General features: G+C 32.3%; 2 protein-coding genes across 2 annotated transcripts; one reads left to right on the forward strand and one right to left on the reverse strand.

The window, feature by feature from the left end:
• Nucleotides 1–3307: 3307 nt before the first annotated feature.
• Nucleotides 3308–11217, reverse strand: LOC118044791 (homeobox protein knotted-1-like 2). The gene is made up of 5 exons (XM_035053275.2): nucleotides 10598–11217; nucleotides 9810–9935; nucleotides 9367–9502; nucleotides 3713–3951; nucleotides 3308–3584 (listed from the first exon to the last, which is right to left on the reverse strand). The coding sequence occupies exons 1-5, from the start codon at nucleotides 10961–10963 to the stop codon at nucleotides 3426–3428; spliced, it is 1026 nt and encodes a 341-aa protein (XP_034909166.1). The 5' UTR covers nucleotides 10964–11217; the 3' UTR covers nucleotides 3308–3425.
• Nucleotides 11218–18582: 7365 nt separating this feature from the next.
• LOC118044790 (uncharacterized) lies at nucleotides 18583–19242 on the forward strand. Its single transcript, XM_073403559.1, is given in 1 exon segment — nucleotides 18583–19242. A coding segment is annotated over 1 exon segment (660 nt).
• The last annotated feature ends 173 nt before the right edge of the window (nucleotides 19243–19415 follow it).

Below are 19415 nucleotides of genomic sequence, written 5' to 3' on the forward strand. Positions count from 1 at the left end.
TCATAAATTATCTCAAATAAAATAAATAATAATCAAAATAATAGAGATCAAATCTAACAAAAAAAAAATTAAAAGATGAAGAAATTAAAATAATAATAATTATCATTTCATAAATTATATCAAATAAAATAAGTAGCAATCAAAAGAATGAGTACCAAATTTGATAGATAAAAAATTTCAATTAAAAAATAATAAGAAAAAAGAAAATGAGAATTATAAAAATGAGAATCAAAGTTAATATAAAAATCAAATTCTAAGAGATGAAATTGAAAAACAAATATTCAAAACAAAATATATATATAGCAATAAAAAATTTAAGGACCAAATTTGATATAATCATCAAATAATATGACATTTTTAAATTTTTAACAACTTTCAAAATGTGTTTTCCGTCCAAAATAAAAGGAAAACACTTTCCTAAAAAACAAGCCAAATTTTTCTTTGACAAGAAAGTATTTTCCGTTGACTAACTTTTCTAATGATAAACAAACATAGAAAAGTTTGGAAAATAATTTTCAAGAAACCACTTTCCGCCAAACAAACGAGGCTTTAATTTTGTTAAACCGGATAAAGAACATATCCAACCAAATCGAATGAAATCGCACTTATTTTTAACCGGTTTAAGAGTGTAGTTGTCGTTATTTTTTAAAATATTTTTCATACCGAAATATATCAAAATATTTTTTTTTAATTTTCTAAAAATTATTTTTAAAATTAGTGCATCAAAACAATCCAAACACAGGTACAACCGCGTTTCCAAACTCTCACAAATTTATGTTATTAAAATTTTATACGGGGTATAAATACAGAAAAATAATGAAAAAAAGAAGTTTTTGGAAGAGAATATAAGTTATAAGAAACTTGAATAATATGGAAGACCATTTCTTTGTCTCTAATTATAGAATTACAATCATAGTATAGGAAACTAAATTACCTTCTTTCAATGAAATGGATTAAAATCCCTATTTGATTATTCCCTAATAAAGGAGAAATATAACTGATCTCTTGAAAAAAAATTGTTATATTAAATTTCATCGCTCGCATCATGTATCCAAGAAATAAAAATTTATTTTTAACATCAATACATTAAAACGATTTAAAAATATAAAAAAATTAATTTTAAATAAAAAATAAAATTTTTAAAAAATACGATTTCAACCACATTTCCAAACATATTTTTAAATAAGATATCATGTATAAAATATCCAAGATATTCGTGAGTATAATATGGATTTTTTCACAAGAGAACCAAAAAGAGAGTGAATCTCCTGAAAATGATGGCAATCAAGTATAACTTGAAACCCTAACATAATCTCCACCCCATGGTATGAACATGTCACCAAGCAAATCGACGAGTGCATTGTTTTTCCCTGCAACATATGCATGCTTGACACTCATAATAGAAGGCTGCCACAAATTATAATATTTACAAGTTAAAATAAAATAAAGCGTAGGGAAGAATTAAGCCCTCGCTTTCACTATGATGAGTGCTGCCATTGACAAAAACATAAATAAAATTTCCAAACCTTATATAATTGTATGTTTCTTTCTGTATTTTAAAAATATTAAAAAAAATTAATTTTTTTATTTTTTTATTAACTTTAAATTAATATATTTTTAGTATTTTCAAATTATTTTGATATTCTAATATTAAAAATAATTTTTAAACAAAAAAAAAAATCATTGACATACATTTTAACAAGAAAAATTATTTTTTAATTTTTTTTTAAATCAACCATTAAAAGTTTAAAATACAAAACCAGATTTACTTAAAATTAAATCAATAAATATTTAAATCAGATAATTAACTTAAAGAAGAAGAAAAAGCACCGTCAACATGCTAAATATGTTGATTTATTTTCTTTAATTGCGATCGATGAGCCAAACAAATTGAGTATGAATTAAATCTTATCATATATATTTTTTGTTAATGTTTAGTAAAGGAAAATTGTCTAGAATTATACTGCCATACAATTGCTGTAAACCCACTTTCCTAGCTGTGGCTATTAATTTTGCCGACGACGAGATAATGTTCTTTCTCTTGCTGCAACTCTTTTCCTTCTTCCTTTTCCATTAACTTCAATAGTGCTACAAGATGGCTAGTTCCTATCCCTAGTGAATGTTAGATAAAATCCTTGTTCAAGTAGAAATCTCGCAAATGATGACACCATTGAAATTATCTATTGCAGAAGTAAAAATCAACTCCCTAATATATTCCCTAAATTCCTCTCAATTTGAATTGAGATCATTTATAAAGTTTTTTATAAAGTTTATAAGATTACTTGATGTTTTCACTAAAAAAATACATAGTTTGGATAAGAGTTTTTAATTGTTAAATTAAGAATTTAACAACAATAATTTAAGGGATGAATTGTTTGATAAAAGAATTTTAATTAACTAGTCTAATACAAATTTTTATAATGAATTATCAAAGAACTAATATAATTCAAAAACTTAAGTTATTAGGTGAGATCTCAAGATATAATTTATATTATTTTCTAAAATATTTTTTCGAGTGAAAACTTTTTAAACTTGAAATTTGTATAAACTCGTATTATTTTGTGCTTAATTTTTATAAAATAAATAGAGATAATAGATTCAAACTTATGACCGCTTGACTATCAAGTCTTAGTCTGTAATACCATGTCAAAGAATCATCTCACCTCAATAACTTACTCAATAGTTTAACTTTAAATTGTGAGATAAAATTTTAAGATATAATTTATATTATTCAAAAGCTATAGATTACAATGATTAAATTCTTTTTTCAATTATTATTAAACAGTTAGAGATTGCAATCTGTCTAGATTTAATGTATAAAGAGTGAACTAATAAATAAAGCTTGAAGAGATTCCAAATACTTGTGTATTTTGTTTAAACAAGAAAGCCCCAGCTAGCCCTGTACATGCTCCAACAACCATGAAATTTAAATCTTAGATCCAAGTTACTACATTAAAAGAAAATTATCCAAGTTCCCGCAGAAGATCCATTATTATTTTGTTTGCATTACTGTTTCTCCTCCATATCTTTTTCCCGATGCATTCTTCCATGTTACATGATTAAAAATAGTTTCCAGCAATCTTCAGTTGGCTCATGATCTATTGCATCAAACGCTGCATAAATATCCTAAATATGTCAAAACCTTAATAGTTGTTGCACTAGCCTCACGAGCTGCCATATTAACCTTCCGAGCATGTCATTTTTGGAGTCGTTTAGGTATATTTGTGAAATTTCTATTGAAATCGGAATCAATTGACATAATCTTACGACTAGCAAAGAAAACTTCAGCAAATAGCATGCAGATAAATTTGCAAGAAATAGTTAGATAATTGAAGCGGTAAGCATTTCATTAGGCATCACCATGAGGCCCTGTCTAAGCATGTACAAAAAAAGGCGTAGTGAGAGCTAAGTGGGAACACCCCACCTCAGTCGTTCATGAAAAAGGGACCATAAAGACTATCCACAACAGCAAATTGCATGTTCTCTGATGGTTTCCAGTGACGCTTCCTTTGATTAATGAACCAGTTGTTTATCTGTTTCTGATCCAGGCCAGTTGATTCAGCCAACGCAACCTTGTCAGCTTCCTGAAATTTAAAAAACAGTAAGATACGATTCAAGGGCTTGATCGAGAACTCAGATTTTCCAACTAAATTATAAACATTAGAGTAAGAGATAGATTAGGATTTTCACTTCGCATCAAAGAAGTAATTACCGTTGGGTATGGCCATTTGTTATGAACGTTCCACCAGTTCAGCAGGATTTGCCTTGCTTCCTTTGGTAGTTTTCCTTTCTTCTTCTGTTTTGAAAACGCATGCTTTAGGGTACTTATGTAACCACTATATTTACGTAATAGCTTGTCCTTGAGCTCTCGATCCTCGTTTATACGGGTAGAATCTTGCACGTCTGCCTCTCCTCCACTGGCATCGTCATCGGATGAACCAGCAGCTTCATCTGGCAGGAGAATGAAACTTAGAGGACGCCAGCAAACATGTATAACCCAAATACAAGTGTTTTTAAGAAAATTCATATAAACAGCTACTAAGTTTGAAAGGCTTTAATTTACAACGTCCAGTTCATTGACATAGTTCACAACACTGATATTGCAAATCACATCAGTGTTTCCGCCATAAACAATACTTCTTTTTTGTAGCAACCCTACATATCTGAACCAAGTAAACCACAGACAGGATGACTCCACACCCATCTTAAAAATTGAATATATATATATATATATATATATATATAAGCTTGGCACTACAGCCCACAATAAAACAAAGTAATTGTTTCAGTTATAGAGAAGACTCCAAGAATTTTAATGGGGACCATTGAAGCACCCAATGAATGAACAACTTCTTCAGCACATTATATATTATATATACAGTAGGAGTACAGCCCAGCCCAGCCCAGCCCAGCCACGAAATGAAAGTATATGCCCAACAAACCATAGTGGAGGCGATCAAAGATTCAAAATCAACCACAACAAGGAAAGGGTCTCAAGAAAATCTAATTGAAAAGAAACAAAGAGAAGAGAAGTGGGGGAGTGGGGGAGTGGGGTCCAACGTCATCAACACATGGAGGCATGATCCCATGTCTCCATGGATGTGATTTAACACCATTGCATGCTGTGCTATATGAGGTCGGGACCCACAATCAATTCTTTCAGAAAAGAAGAGGATGCAGTATGCACAGGCAAAACTTAAAAGTAGGAGAGAGAGAGAGTCAATCAGAGGTTCGTTGTGTCGTATCGCAGACAGTAAGGGAGAGGGAGTTGGCGTCTTCAAGAGAGTACGGTTCCTTAAAAAGATAAAAGAGGTAACCCGCAAGGCACGCACGCACTGCCCTAGACCCCCCCTTCTCTCCTTCCGATACTTCCAGTGACAGACACCTCAACTCGCCTCGCCTCGCCTCGCCTCCCCTCCAACAAATGCAGTGCTCGCATTAACTTCCCTCAACCTTGGAAAAGCCCCAGAAAAAAATTAAAAATAGGGGCACCGATAGGTCTTTTGCCCCATCATTTTCTCTCAGAGACTCTCTATATTGCACCCAAAAGCTAAAAGAGAGAAGAGTGGAAGAGTCGCATTTAATATTTTTGCAAGGATTCAGAGCTGAATCACTGCACCAGAGAGGAACATGCCTACGACCTAGTTGAAATGAGACTAGAAAGATACCGACGTAGATATACAGAGCCACCGAAAGTTTGGCCCAGTGAGAGTGAGAGTGAGAGTCTCATTGCTTAGAACCTGGTTTTGCAGCGCTAAAAGCGGGAAGTCCTGTGTGGTTTCCAAATTTTATTAACCAAATCCCTTTCATGCCCCTTCATGTCCAAACCCTAACCCCAGACACATGCACCTCTTCATCCTAGTAATACAAATCAAACCCCAAAAATCATTATCCACCGAATGAAATGAAATAAAATAAAAACCCAAACTCACAACTAAAAAAAGCTCAGTAGATTTACTAACAAAGACGAGTACTTTGCCATCCTCAGTCCCTGTCAAAACTCAAAAATAATAATAATAATAATAATCAAAAGCTATCAGCGCAAATAATGTCTCCACTTACAATCTATGTGCAACTAGAACTCTCAAAACATCCTCGTCTCTTAACATAGATACCTAGCAGAAACCATAGATTAAAGAGTGAACATAGACTAGGGAACATGCAGGAACTCAATGCAATGAAGAAGTGACAAAAGGTGGAGATCAGTCATGCATGTCAAGGCAACAACTTACCTGTGTATGCAACCTGGGAGCGTTAGAAACATCAACGTGCTTAGACGCACTCTTTTTAATCTTTTTTTTTTTCAAATATTGTTAGTTATTAAGACGTTTGGCGGAAAGCAAACTGAGCAAATTGAACCGTAGGGGACACAAACCAAACTTGCCACCAAGACATCAAATTCAAAGATCATATTTCAATCGAACTTAACTGGAAAGAAACAGCAAGGCCAAAAACAAATCTCCTAATCGGTGTAGAATTTAATTTATAGCATCCCCACCATGCTGGCTATACACTATACCTGGAGGAAGATTTTGATAAAACAAGCATGAACGTTTTAAATTTGTTTGAAATCCTATTAATAGTTGAAGAACATGATCAATAAGCTTAAAAAATACAACCTAACACATGATCACTCACAACATTCACGTCATAATGAGGCCACAACACTAATCCTATTCCATTGTAAGCATAAAATGAAACATCAACGGGGGCATTCTTCATTGAGAGAATGTGAAAGCCAGTCGTGTACCAAGTAATACTGTTCACATAAGATTGTGCACATAATTATACCAGGCTATACCATCTCTTTCAACACTGAGAAAAGGTGTGATTGTTGAGATATACCAGGCAACACTGCCGTGTGTTTGTGTGTTTTTCTAGTTTTTTTTTAAAAATAAACCAACTTACCCAAACCCTAAACACTTCTTTGCCCATGGATTTTTAAAAGCCATCTCCACTGAAACTTAATGCAGAATGAAAAGATGTCCGGATAAAAACAGCACAACAATCAAGGCAAGCCTCTAGTGATGCTTGGGATAGTATGGAACAGCAAAACACTTCAGTTGATGGAATAGAAGATTATATGGCCGCGCCATGAGGAATAACAAGATATTAGCTTACAACTGCAATAGATGAGACACGGACATATGACTCCTTAACTATCTCACTCACTCTTATGCATATAGCTCAAATGCGTGCAAGGGAAGTCCCAAGTTTTAGGGCCTCGGGCACACGAGCTGTTTACGTGCTAGTGTGCAAGGAATACAAATTCAAGCCCGTGTTTCTAACAAACACTTGAACATGGAATGATAGCATGCTGCATGAAAGCATTCCAGCCATGGTGGTGCAAGCAAGCTCAACGGTACGGGCGATAAGTAGAGCTTAATTACAAATTACTTAAATCCTAATGACAAGATGATGAACCGTTGTAGCACAACATGATACATCAAACCATGAGACTGCTATGGTCATAAATATATGAACAGAAAATAGCTCAATAAATACTAAGGCTAGTTCATTCGATGCTTCTTCAATAAAAAGATGGGAAATAGAGGAACCTCTCCAAAGAAGTTAATGAATAATTGGTATCATTTAGAGTAATCAAGAGGCTGACCAAGTATTCAGCTTTTACCAAACTAAGCCATGAAAGAGGGAAACCTCGTGTGCTTTCTATGGAACAACAACACCTTGACTCCAAGTTGAGAAAATATAAATCATCAATCTTGCTAGTTGACAAACAAAAAGATACTTGAAGATATTCCGAGTAACAGCTTAAAAGCAAAGCATTTTTTCTTCTTATTCACTGTCCAGCACTAAGAATCCCTTTTAATAGCATTAAAGTCTCTAATCAGGGAATATCTAAAGCATCAAAATGCCACAAAAGAATATGCAAATCTTCACTGTACAAATAGGCAATTGGCAGAAAGAGTGCGAAGCCCCACTATAGTATCTTCACAAACTCATGCACCCTCTTAAAATCGGAACTTTAGTTTCACGCATGCACAAATATAATAATTCAACCAATCCATACCTAAAGTTTTTATTCCCAGACAAAATCCATAAACTAACTCCAAGCCCAAAGCTAGAAACAGTGTACGAAATGTAGCTTTCTTTCAAAATGATTCTAAAAAATAACATGCGACCATACTAAATGTGTGAACTTGTTGCCTTAAACACAACGAAATGCTCAACTAAATTAACTATTTTGGCGACAAAGTCCATCTGTATTCTGTACAAAGTACAAAAAAGCCAGTAGTTTAAAAATGTTATTAAATTACATTAGGCCTCAAAAGCAAGAGATCATCAGTGATCAGGTACATTAAAAAGGAAAGGAGTAGATGACAAAGGAAGACAAGAGGAACATCCTAACACGAGCTGCAGGGGCTTCTTTACTTCACTTGCCATAAAGAAAACATAATATTTTGAAAACCAAACTCATAATACTTAAGTCTACCATGATATCTCTTGTTCATTGGGAGATTCAGTTGGGAATCTAATGGATTTAGTTACATGTATGATTAGGCAGAAAAGCGGTTTGCTTTCGGTCGGGCTACATTTATATATTTCCATCTGCCTGCAACTCTTCCCAATGAATTCTTAACATGCAAAGACAGCAGTTCCAAGACTCACTCTATGGATGCCAGAACTAATCCAATCCTATGACCTTTCCTGAGGAACAGTTTTTAATTCCCACCCATGGCATGCACTACAACTCATGCTTTATTGAAACTTAGATCTCCAATCACGATACAAATAAAATTGAAAGCCAGTTGTTTGAAAGGGAATTACCTATCCCATCTCCATTCACACAGCTAGAGATTAGAATCCAAACACTCACCAGAAATGTGTAACAATTGATTAGGCACAAGTCAGTATAACCTCAACCTTGTCCAAGGACAACTATGAGGAACAAAGGGAGTTTAGTTCATGAGGCGCTTGAACAAACTCAGAACTCATAGGCTCTTATCAGTTCCCAAGATAAAGAAATGCTTTTTGATATAATTCATTATCTCAGACATTTTCCATTATTCCGATGTTTTTTTTGTTCCCTTTTCCCCATGCTTAAGATAAGAAAAAACAGGTGCTTACAAGTAACTAAACAATCAGTATTAGGATCAGCAATAACACCAAACCACAATCGATCTGAATACACAATTTTAAAAAATTGGAACATCAAAGGTGGTTTGAAACTAAAATGTTAAATTTACCATATGAAAGCTTCTGTTGGTTTTTATCCTCGAATGCGACCCATGACTAAAGCAGTTATCTCCATGCTTCTTACCTTTAAAGCTAAAAATTATGACTCTTGAATGCTCCCTTAAGAAAGAAACAAAAGGAAAGAGAAAGTAGAGATGAAAGCCCAATGCCTCCAACCCTAAAATGGATAACCTTTCTACATGTTCTCCCACATCGCAGTATTAATTCAGATCCATTTCCAACAAATAGAGAGATCCATGTCAACGAGCAGGTGTTCTCTTTCTTTTCTAGGGTTTTTGTTGTTTGGTTGCTTTTTATCATTTCTACATCTGAAACCTTGATTTGTACAGCAAAGAATGTGAATATATGTTTCTTAATGGTGCAGGTTTTTTGTCCAGAAGCAATATGGGAAATTGGCCATGAAAGCAGCCTCTATTTCTCATGTGATCCGTTTGTCCTGCTAAAATACACTAGTTTTTATGTTAACGTGAGCGCCTCTCTCTCTCCCTCTCTCCCTCTCTTGTGTTATCTCATTATGTAATTACTATCACAGCTTCCCATGACAGAAGATTAAACTATAAACAATAAAATCCACTGCACAAACATCAACAAACTAGATAACATACTGAGCAGTAAAATAGAGAGAGAGAGAGAGAGAGAGAGAGAGACCATAAACTTGGCTTCTGGAAGGACCGTTGCAGAGAGTATTAAACTGAGCTTCTATATCATTCAAGAAAGTAGTGGCTTCATCGAAAGGCCTTGAGAGATCCGCTTTATACTTCATCAGAATGTCACAGTAAGTTTCCTGCAAGGAGAAAAGTGTCAAGTACTATCAGTCGGAAAGAGAGAGAGGGAGAAGAAAATAAAACTCCATTTTGAAGAAGAAAACCTAGAAAAGAGAAGGAAATAATATTTCATTGAAAATCAAGAGATCAAAATAGGAAGCCCGGGAAAAAGAAAGGATTTTATTTCCATGTCTAAATAAGCAACTAAACAAACCATCAAAGATGAAAACTGAGAAAGTTAGCAGAAGAGAAGAGAGAGATGGGAAATCGCTTCTTAGGGTTTGGGCTCCTTCAAGAACAGAAGAAGTTTGAAAAGAAAAAAGAGACCATGAACTCGTCGAGCTCGGGATCGGCACCCAAGCAAGAGGCGACAGAATCATTGGACCCCTTGGAAACATCATTCACTAGCCGGATTTCATCTAATAAATAAGCCATCTCCGGCGGTGCTCCCACCTGCAAAACACAGAAATCAAAAACAAAATTCGTAAAAATAAGAAAATAAAACAACAGTAGACTTATCAATACACTTTATGGAGGACTAACCAATAAATACTGGAACTTTCCAATTTCCAAGACTTTCAAAAGTCTAACAGCATAAATGGTCTACAGTCTACACAGTTTCCCTATAGTATGAGCCTAGCTAATGAGAAAAGTTGGTATTGCACAAGAGTATTGCTTTTCATTTTAACAAAAATGTCAAAGAAATTGATCGACATAAAAGGAAAAGTTTGCAAGAGAAAACACATGCACTTGCAACAACATAGCAATAAAATACACTCAAAAACTGCTGCAACAACGCAGTTCATGGATCAAATTGAGATTTTAAGACATCCCTCAAACCATGACAGTCATCAGAACACTGAAACGTTGGAAATCAAAAATCTCGTATCCTTGAAGTTTTTTCTTTTTTTTCAAGAACTTTACACTCCATTTAGAAAAGAGTTCCTCATCCTTCAAGTTGTATCATCACTTGGCCAAACTTTCCATTCTAGATTTGCTTGAGTTTTTTTCTTTGTTCTTTTTTGTGCGTGTGCTTAATCGTTTCTTGACATCTTTTGAGACTACTAAATAGCTCAATCGAAACTATTAGCTGCAAAAAAGATTAGTGTGTATACCTTCTGGCAATCAATATAAGCTTCAAGTAACTTAGGGTAAAGCGGGTGAGAAGCAATTTTAGCCCTAATTGCACAAGAAACCTCCTCTGAATTATTACTATTACTATGATCACCAACACCAACACCCCCTCTCTGCTGCTGCTGCTGCTTCTGATGCAACTCGGCCACCATTGAAGCAGCATCAGATACTGAGGAACCACAAAACATCTGCTCCGATCCAAAAACAGGAAATGATGGCTCCCCAGCTGGGGAGGTGAACCCCACAGGATGGTAGTAATTAGCGACTGGAGCAACCATGTTCTCTGATGGAACCTGCAAAGAGTAATCAGAGCTGGTGGATTGAAGACCGTAAAGTTCTTCCATCATTGAAAGAAAGAAAGAGTCAGGATTAGCAAACTGCGTTCTTCTACTAGTTTTCAGCAGCAGCAGCAGTAGTGGTAGATACTGCAAACAGAGAAGGAAAGATATTGGGGGTACTACTGTGTTGAAATAGAATAAGAGATTTAAGAGGTGTGGTTTGTAGCAGGAGGTAATGGGGAATGAGCCACGGAGAGAAGAGAATAAAAAGTAACTGTAGTTACAGTACGTAATATATAATAAAGGACTGGGTTTATCGGATACTTTTGTGCTCCGCTGCGGGGTTGTTAAATCTTTTTATAATATAAAAAAAAATATTCAAGAGATGACCTTTATTCAAGTATTCCGTGACGCAGAATAATGTTAGAGAAAGAAAAGTTCAATACCTGATAATTTAATATTAAGAATTTAAAAAAATTTGAAGCTAAATAAGACTACTATTTAAAATTAGTAACTCTGAGATCATCATAAAAATTATTAATCATCAAATTTTTTTTAAAAAAATAGTAATTAAAATAATAAAAAACTTAATCAAAAGATAAAATAAAAAAGTAAATAAAAAAACGAAAACCAAAATTTGATAAAAAATAAAATTAAATATTAAGTGATAAAATTAAAAAAAAACAAATTAAGAAGATAATTTAAAAAATAAGAAATTAAAAAAATACGAACTAAATCTAGAAAAAAAAGAAAAAAAATAAAATATTAAGATAAAAAATTTAAAAAAAATCAAGAAAATAATACAAAAAAAAAATCAAGAAAACAATATCATACCTAATATAAAAAATCAAAAGAAAATGAATGAGATAAAAAAAAATCTAAAAAAAAATTAAAAGAAAGAAAAACAATCAAAAGAAATATTATCATAGTTGAATTTTTGCTCCATTATTTTTTTATCAAAACAATATTATTTTTACTTTTAGCCAAATAAAAAGTCAAACAATTAGTTAGGAGAAAATCATTTTGAAATCTATTAATTTTTATACCATTATTTTTTTATCAAAATAATGTTATTTTTTACTTCTTGGACAATACAAAATTTGATCTACCCTGGTAACCCTATTCATTCGACCCAACCAGTTGCCTGGGACATGACAGGGGTCAACTCCTAGGTTAGGTTTTAAAAGCATAATTAAAAAAATAAGCACTAAATATAATATGAAAGTTCAATAAAGTTTAACAATGAGAGATGAAATTGCCGAAAAATAATTAATCAAGAAGAGAAAACAAAATAAAAGGAATTGCAATAATAAAAATGATAATTATATTAAAAAAAAGAGAATTAAATCAAATGATTAGTGATTAAATCAAAAATTAAAATTCAATTAGGAAAAAAATTAAAAGCAAAATAAATAGGGATCAAAAGAATAGGGATTAAATTTAATAAAAAAACATAAAAATCAAATGACAATGGATAAAATTGAAAAATAAATAAATCAAATTCAATTTAATTCAAAGATTGATAATCAATTTACAATTTTGCAAGGTCAACATGTCTTCCGAGGTGGAGGAGAAAGAAAAAAAAATTGGCTCCAAAGCTCTATCGTGTCGTGCCATGAAGGCTGACACGCATTAGCTCACCATGTAAAGTGTAGCGTTATGCTTCAAAGACTACTCCAGAAGATGATCAATGACCACCATAAGGTGTTGCACACACTGCTTAAAGGATGCGGGCACCTCTCATTTAGCATGCACCGACCATTTTTATTATTATTTTTACAAGGACTATAACACCCTTACTCCACATGATAATTGAAAAAAAAAAAAAAAAACTCATTAACCTTAGGCAAAAGAAAGTTCACTCCAAGGACTATTCAATAATTGCACTACATAAAAATATTACAAAGATCATAATACTTTTGACAACACAAGATAATTGTAAAAAAACAAAAGTTAAAAAACCCAGAACACCCCTGATTTTAAGGGGAAAAGTTGATCATAAGAGCTATGCAACAATTATACTATAAAAAAAATATAAAAATTCAAAAATATTTTTTTATTATTAACATGAGTGTCTAGGCCAGTATGCATGTATCTCGACTAATTATACGAGCTCTAAAGTTAACGACCATATAAGTTTTTAGTGGCCTTGAGATTTATAAGACTCGAACTAGTAATTTCTAGAAAAGAAATTAAAATATGACAAATTAAATTACATTCAAAATATTCCATAGACATAAATTGTCTTTTTTAAAAGCTCACAGATTAATTATATCATGCAATAAAATGTGAAAAACAATATTTTCCCCTCAATGTGTTATATTCTTTACTTTTTAAAAGATAAAATGGTAGTTTTTATAGTGGATTACACTATTTATAATCCGCAGTAAATCACCATTGTCTTTTAGCCTCATGTATGTATATATATAGTATATAATAATCTTTCACTTTCAGGTGTTTGAAAGTAATTAATGGAGAAGAACATAACTCAGCTGATGATGATTGGTCAGAATTAGACAAGGAAAGAGAGAAGTGTTCAAAAAAGTGGGTAAAGTGGTCTTTGTGATTTTAGCGTCCAAATAAGCTGAAGTACTTCTGAGGCATGGACCTTTGAGCCTCAGTTGCATCTTTTCACACCCTCCTGCGCAACTAATACTCCTCCACGCTATTATGGGGCGCGTTGCCCTAACTCGCCTTAAAAGAATCTTTTAAACTGTGAATTCCTGTTGCAGCAAAACTTTTACCAACCATGCCATATAATTCATCAATAAATCTTACTTCTTAAAACTACATAGGAAACTCTATCATAATCAAACAATAATCATGACTCATCAATAAAAAACTTTCAGTGTTATCAATTAAAGTAAACTGTTGACATATATGTCACTCTTTTTATTGTTAATATCAAACTTAGAGAGAGTAATAAAACTCGTTGTCCATCATTTGTCTCTTGATACTTATTTATCTCGAATTTCAATTCAAAAGAAAGATTAAGGTTCTCTACCAATCATTAGTTTCATCATTTTCTTATTTCTATTTCATTACCTTTATAAAAAAAATGGTTTATAACCATGCCATACATTCTATATTTATCTAAAAGATCTATATTTATCTAAAAGATCAATATTCTCTTAACAAAAACCATAAAACAAATATAATTTTTCTTTTGAAGGATAAACAATCTAATTATTTGAAGACATCAAAAGCTTTATTATAGATATCAAAAGACCTGTATATAGCTCAATATCTTCTTTTCTCTCTCTTTTTTGTTTATATTTGCTCTCGTCATCGATTTTTAGCATTTGTTGTATCTTTCCTCAATTAAAACCTAATTTTCCCCTCTTATACTTGATAAGACATTAACTTGCCTTTTAAGTGAAAGCAATTTCTATTTTTTGGCTTTCACACCATCTTTATTAGGGAAAGGTTTCCCTAAATGCCTTTCAATTTAGAGTATTTTTTACTTTTAAATACCATTTAATATGTTATTATTTTAATATTTTAAAAATATTTTATCCATCAAGTTTTTAACTTTCTAATGTCTATATATTGTTTTTCTAAAATTAGAAAAAAAAAATTGATCCCATTTGCGACTAGTAGCTTTTAAAATTGTGAAGAATAATTAATTTGTCTTGCTAAAATAAAAGGACTGATTGCTGTTGTTAACTAAAGGAAAAACACAAAGCGTGCAAGCCAGAAAAACTGGCGCGTGAAAGAAGGAGAGTTGTGGTTGATGTTGAACATTTCGCCCAGTGCAGACGCTTACACAAAGCCTGCTTTATGTTTGAGTTTGACAGATGAATGCAAAGAGCAAACAATAAGGATCTTTTCCTTGTTGATGACGAAAAAAACAGCTGCATCATTGCATTATTTGCCGGAACTCTCAACTTTTTCTGTTTTTATTAAGCCAACATCATCATCACATCTCTATAACTATAACTATATATATAATCACCATTGAATGCCCAAGATAAGCTTTTCCTCTACAATTTGCCTCTATTTTTCTGCAACGCATTATGCATCATCTTCAACATAATATGTTCACAAAAAAAAACCCTCTTATAAATCTAAAAAATAATAAGTAATAACCTTTCAGTGACTCCAACCCCTCCGCTTTTTGCTAAGTGATTTGGGCTGTTTATAATTGTGTTTTAAAAATATTTTTTTAAAAAATTTAAAAATTTATTATTATTATTATTTTATTTTAAATTAATATATTTTTAATATTTTCATGTTATTTCGATGCGTTGATGTCAAAAATAATTTTTTTAAAATATTATTTTATTATGTTTTAAAATAAAAATCATTTTAAAAAACAACTTTATCTATACTTTCAAACACACTTGCATGCTATTCAACTCAAATAAATTTTAATTTTAATATAGATTTTACATTGCAAAATTATGTTGATATGTTGTTAAACTTAGTCAAAACTCATTTATTAAAATTAATTGGTAATAATGAAATATGTTATCAAACTTTTTATTAGAAAATAGTTTACAACTATTATTATAATATTATTTTTTTTTATTGGTAATGTAAATTGTTTCACTTTCATAGAAAAGGGTAGCCTCTCTCCCACCTTTTTCTCAACGCAAAGTCAATAACGAAGCATGTCTAAATCTCAATTAATTTGACATATCTATGAAAAATATAAAATGTTAGAAAAATGGAGGTTCCAGAAGTAGCCTTCCCGAATGTTGGATGCCACCTACGATCTATGTATGACTATTTACATTATAAAAACAAATACTCCTATATAGATTATTTTGTATAAAAAAAAAATCCTAACTCATTATTTAGAGAGAATAAATAACATAAACTAAGCTTAATATTGGCCACAATAATTTTCATATCATCAACACTTTCATAGATAATTGTTGCTGCTTTTCAAGCCTCTTATACCAAGTAATTAATCTATACATGTACATTAAAAACTAAATAATAGTCATCATTCATAATAAAATTAATTTGATATATAATAAATGTTGTATGTAAAACAATATTACATACTAATCAATCTTGTATTAGATATTAAGGCGTATAATGCATCGAATTGCATGAATATTTCAAGAAACGTGACCATGTAAGTGTAACAAAACAACGCGTAATGGACAGATATTATCTCATGTAGGTATCTACATTAATCGTTGGATGTAATGCCTCAAAAACATTATCTCTCCTAGCATCCTAGAGATTTAGGTATGATATATGAGTCACCAACAAATTCCCCTCATACTTCTCACGACTACTAATACCGTGCAGTTCGTCATTGGTATGTACATAATCCAATATATGTTAAGATAGTCCAAATTGTCACATTACACAATCTGGATAGTGCATTTCAACAATGTCAAAATAGTGCAACGAGACCTATGTTAATCGAAGGTCGGATGAAACTAAAAGTATCAAGTCCAATGTATATAACATATAAATAACCTATCAAAACATATGACAGAATTATATTAGATAACAAATCAAAACAAAATAATTATCAACTTAAATTATATCTATTTAACCTAATCATTAATTCAAAACCCTAACATTCAATAAAATTAAATTAACACATTAATATAAATTACATTAAATTGATAGAGGAAAAATGTTTAATCTACATCTAAATGTAGAATATAGGTGATGATGGTAATCAATAGTGGCTATTTTGACTGAAAAAAGAACGGGTCGCCATGGTGGAGAGAGAGAGATGTGATTTAGTGCTACTATGAGTGTTTCTGGCAATGGAGAGAGAGGGAGGTAGGGAGAAAGAGGTTCGTGACACTTGTGAGAGTGAAGAAGGCTAGTGGTTAGAGGAGGAGAAGAAAGGAAAGAGAAAAATAGGAAGAAATGGGTTTCTAAATATAAATTTTGAATAAAATTATAAATGTTATCTACGACTCGTATGTCGAAGATGAAAACTATGAAATATAAGTTATAGATGGTATTTACGACTTTTAAAAGTATACTAGATTCTTAATTATTTTTTCCATCATATTACTTTTTTTTTTTTTTTTTTTAACTGTGATACCAAAAAAAAACTCATTATTCTTTACCCTTGAATTGTACGTACACATGAATCGCGATTCTAAAGCATGTGTTAACATGAGACCTATGGATGCCACGGACCATGGATTATATAATTCACATAAATAAATCCCCCAAGAGGGTTGAAAGCGGACTCATTACTTTAAACATAGCAATCAACATCCTAAAGCTTTTTTTATTCACCAATAAATCTTAAAATATACGGATCCTGAACAAAATATTAATTATGTATATCTTGACGGCTCTCGTCATGAAAGCAACATGCATCACTGGGCTTTATTTTATAGTAAAGTGGCGGTGGAAGTTTTAAGCTTTTTTTAACAAGTAGATGGCCGAATTTGGGGTCCAAAAACGTAATTAAAATTATAAATTTTGTAAGGAATAGAACCGATTCCCCATAAACTATAGAATATTTGCGCAAACTCGCATGTTTCCTTTCTCCAATGATAGCTAGTTGCCCACTAGAGCAGGAAAGGAAAAACAAAACATGAAAAGAAAGGAAAATGTATCTTCTCTTTCGATATTTACCATCTTTTATATATTCTCGACGCCAACATCTCAGTGAGAGGAGAAGACAGAATTTGAAGTTTTGAGCTATGCCTAGAGCACAAGTCTGCCCCACCATTACCGTATCGCCATTCTCCTGTGAAAAAAAATTTGATAAAAACAAGGACTTGTAGAAAGCTCCATGCCACAATCGATTACATATATATAATTTGTAGCTGCATTTGGACAGACATCATGCACTCCATTTAATAAGGTTTTTCTTTTTCTTTTTACCAAATCAGTGACAGCACCACTGCATGTTTACCTTCCAACGGCCACTAGTGGCATCTCAGCTTTGCACTATATCCATGTCCATGCTAGTCGGTCATGTGTGTGTGTGTATGTATTGTGTTTTATTAGAAGTATACATAGATTAATTTGATTGGACCTCTCAACTTGATAGATTAAAAAACAATCCAAATTATTGACTTGATTCAACTAATTAAATCTATAATATAAATCATGACATCAAGATAATCTCATGGAATGCAAATTGAAATAAATTATGTAATCAATCTATTATTGAAAGATAAATTGAAAAAAGATCAACTAAAAAAAAGATAAAAAACTCGAGTCAACCAGCCTAACTCGCGACTCAGGTCATAAAATTTTGATAATTTCATAAAAAACAAATAAAAAATAAAGTTTGATTCCCAAATCAATCCAATGTTAAAGGATTAAATTGAAAATAAAAATAAAAATAAAATAAAAAATAACATTAAATCAACTCGAGTTAACCTATTAAACCTAGATCAGAAAATCAGGATAACATCATAAAAAATAAATCAAGATAAATTATAAATTTTAATTTTCAAATAAATTCATTTGGCATTGCCTCAAAAGACCTGGGATAGGGCTTTTTTCGTACCTGTGATGGGAGGGATTCAGAAAGGGAAAGGGTTAACATTGATGTGCAACCTAACAATCAGACAAAGTAGGAAAACGATAGTTAATATGAACTGGAACTGCAAATTTAACGACTGACTACGAAATCCATATTCTTGTTATACTATTTGTTTGGTTATTAAAAGTTGTTAATTCTTGATGGAGGGGACTCTCTATCTCTAAGAGGGATAGATGGTGAAAAAATAAGCTCCTCTATGTGTCCTTGTTTGGACAGGAACCCATCAGCCACATCTATGTCAGCGGGGCTTTCTGATAGTTCTGTATCTATAATCTCCTTTTCGGAGTCCCAGGAAGCACATGAATTTGAGCTATGGGCTGCTTCATTTGACATTCACCAACCTCAGTTGGTATACACTGGTTCGGATGATTGCAAATTCAGTTGTTGGGATTTAAGGGACGATCCTTCCAATTTGGTATTTCAGAATTATAAAATCCATAAGATGGATATCTGTTGCATTGCAAAGAATCCCAGTGACCCTAATTTCTTACTCACTCGTAGTTATGACGAGTATCTAAGGCTATGGGATGTAAGATCAATTTCAAAACCAGTTAATGAGACATTAGTTTGTTTAGGGAGAGGAGTTTGGAGAGTCAAGCACCACCCATATGTACCAGGCGTGGTCTTAGCAGCTTGCATGCACAATGGCCTTGCAATTGTGAAGATTGATGAGGAGAAAGGTGAACTGATGGAAATCTATGCCTAGCATGGCTCACTTGCTTACGGTGCAGATTGGCAAAAGAGGGAATTATCTCAGAAGGTCGAACAAAACAGCTCTGTAGTGGCTACTTGTTCCTTTTATGATCTGCTTCTTCAGATATGGATACCAGAAAGCTGTATTTTTAAGCGACTTTGATGCAGTTTAAGTACTTGTCCTTGTTAAATTCTGAATAAATTCATTGCTGCTACTTCTGGGGATGCTTTATCATATTTTGTTACGCATGTATATATCATTTATGCCATCAAACTGTTACTCCTTTGTATTCTTAATAGCTTCCAATAAAAACTCATAGGTCCAGTATTTTTTCT

Source organism: Populus alba, chromosome 12 (assembly GCF_005239225.2).
Source record: "Populus alba chromosome 12, ASM523922v2, whole genome shotgun sequence".
NCBI classification, from domain to species: Eukaryota; Viridiplantae; Streptophyta; class Magnoliopsida; order Malpighiales; family Salicaceae; genus Populus; species Populus alba.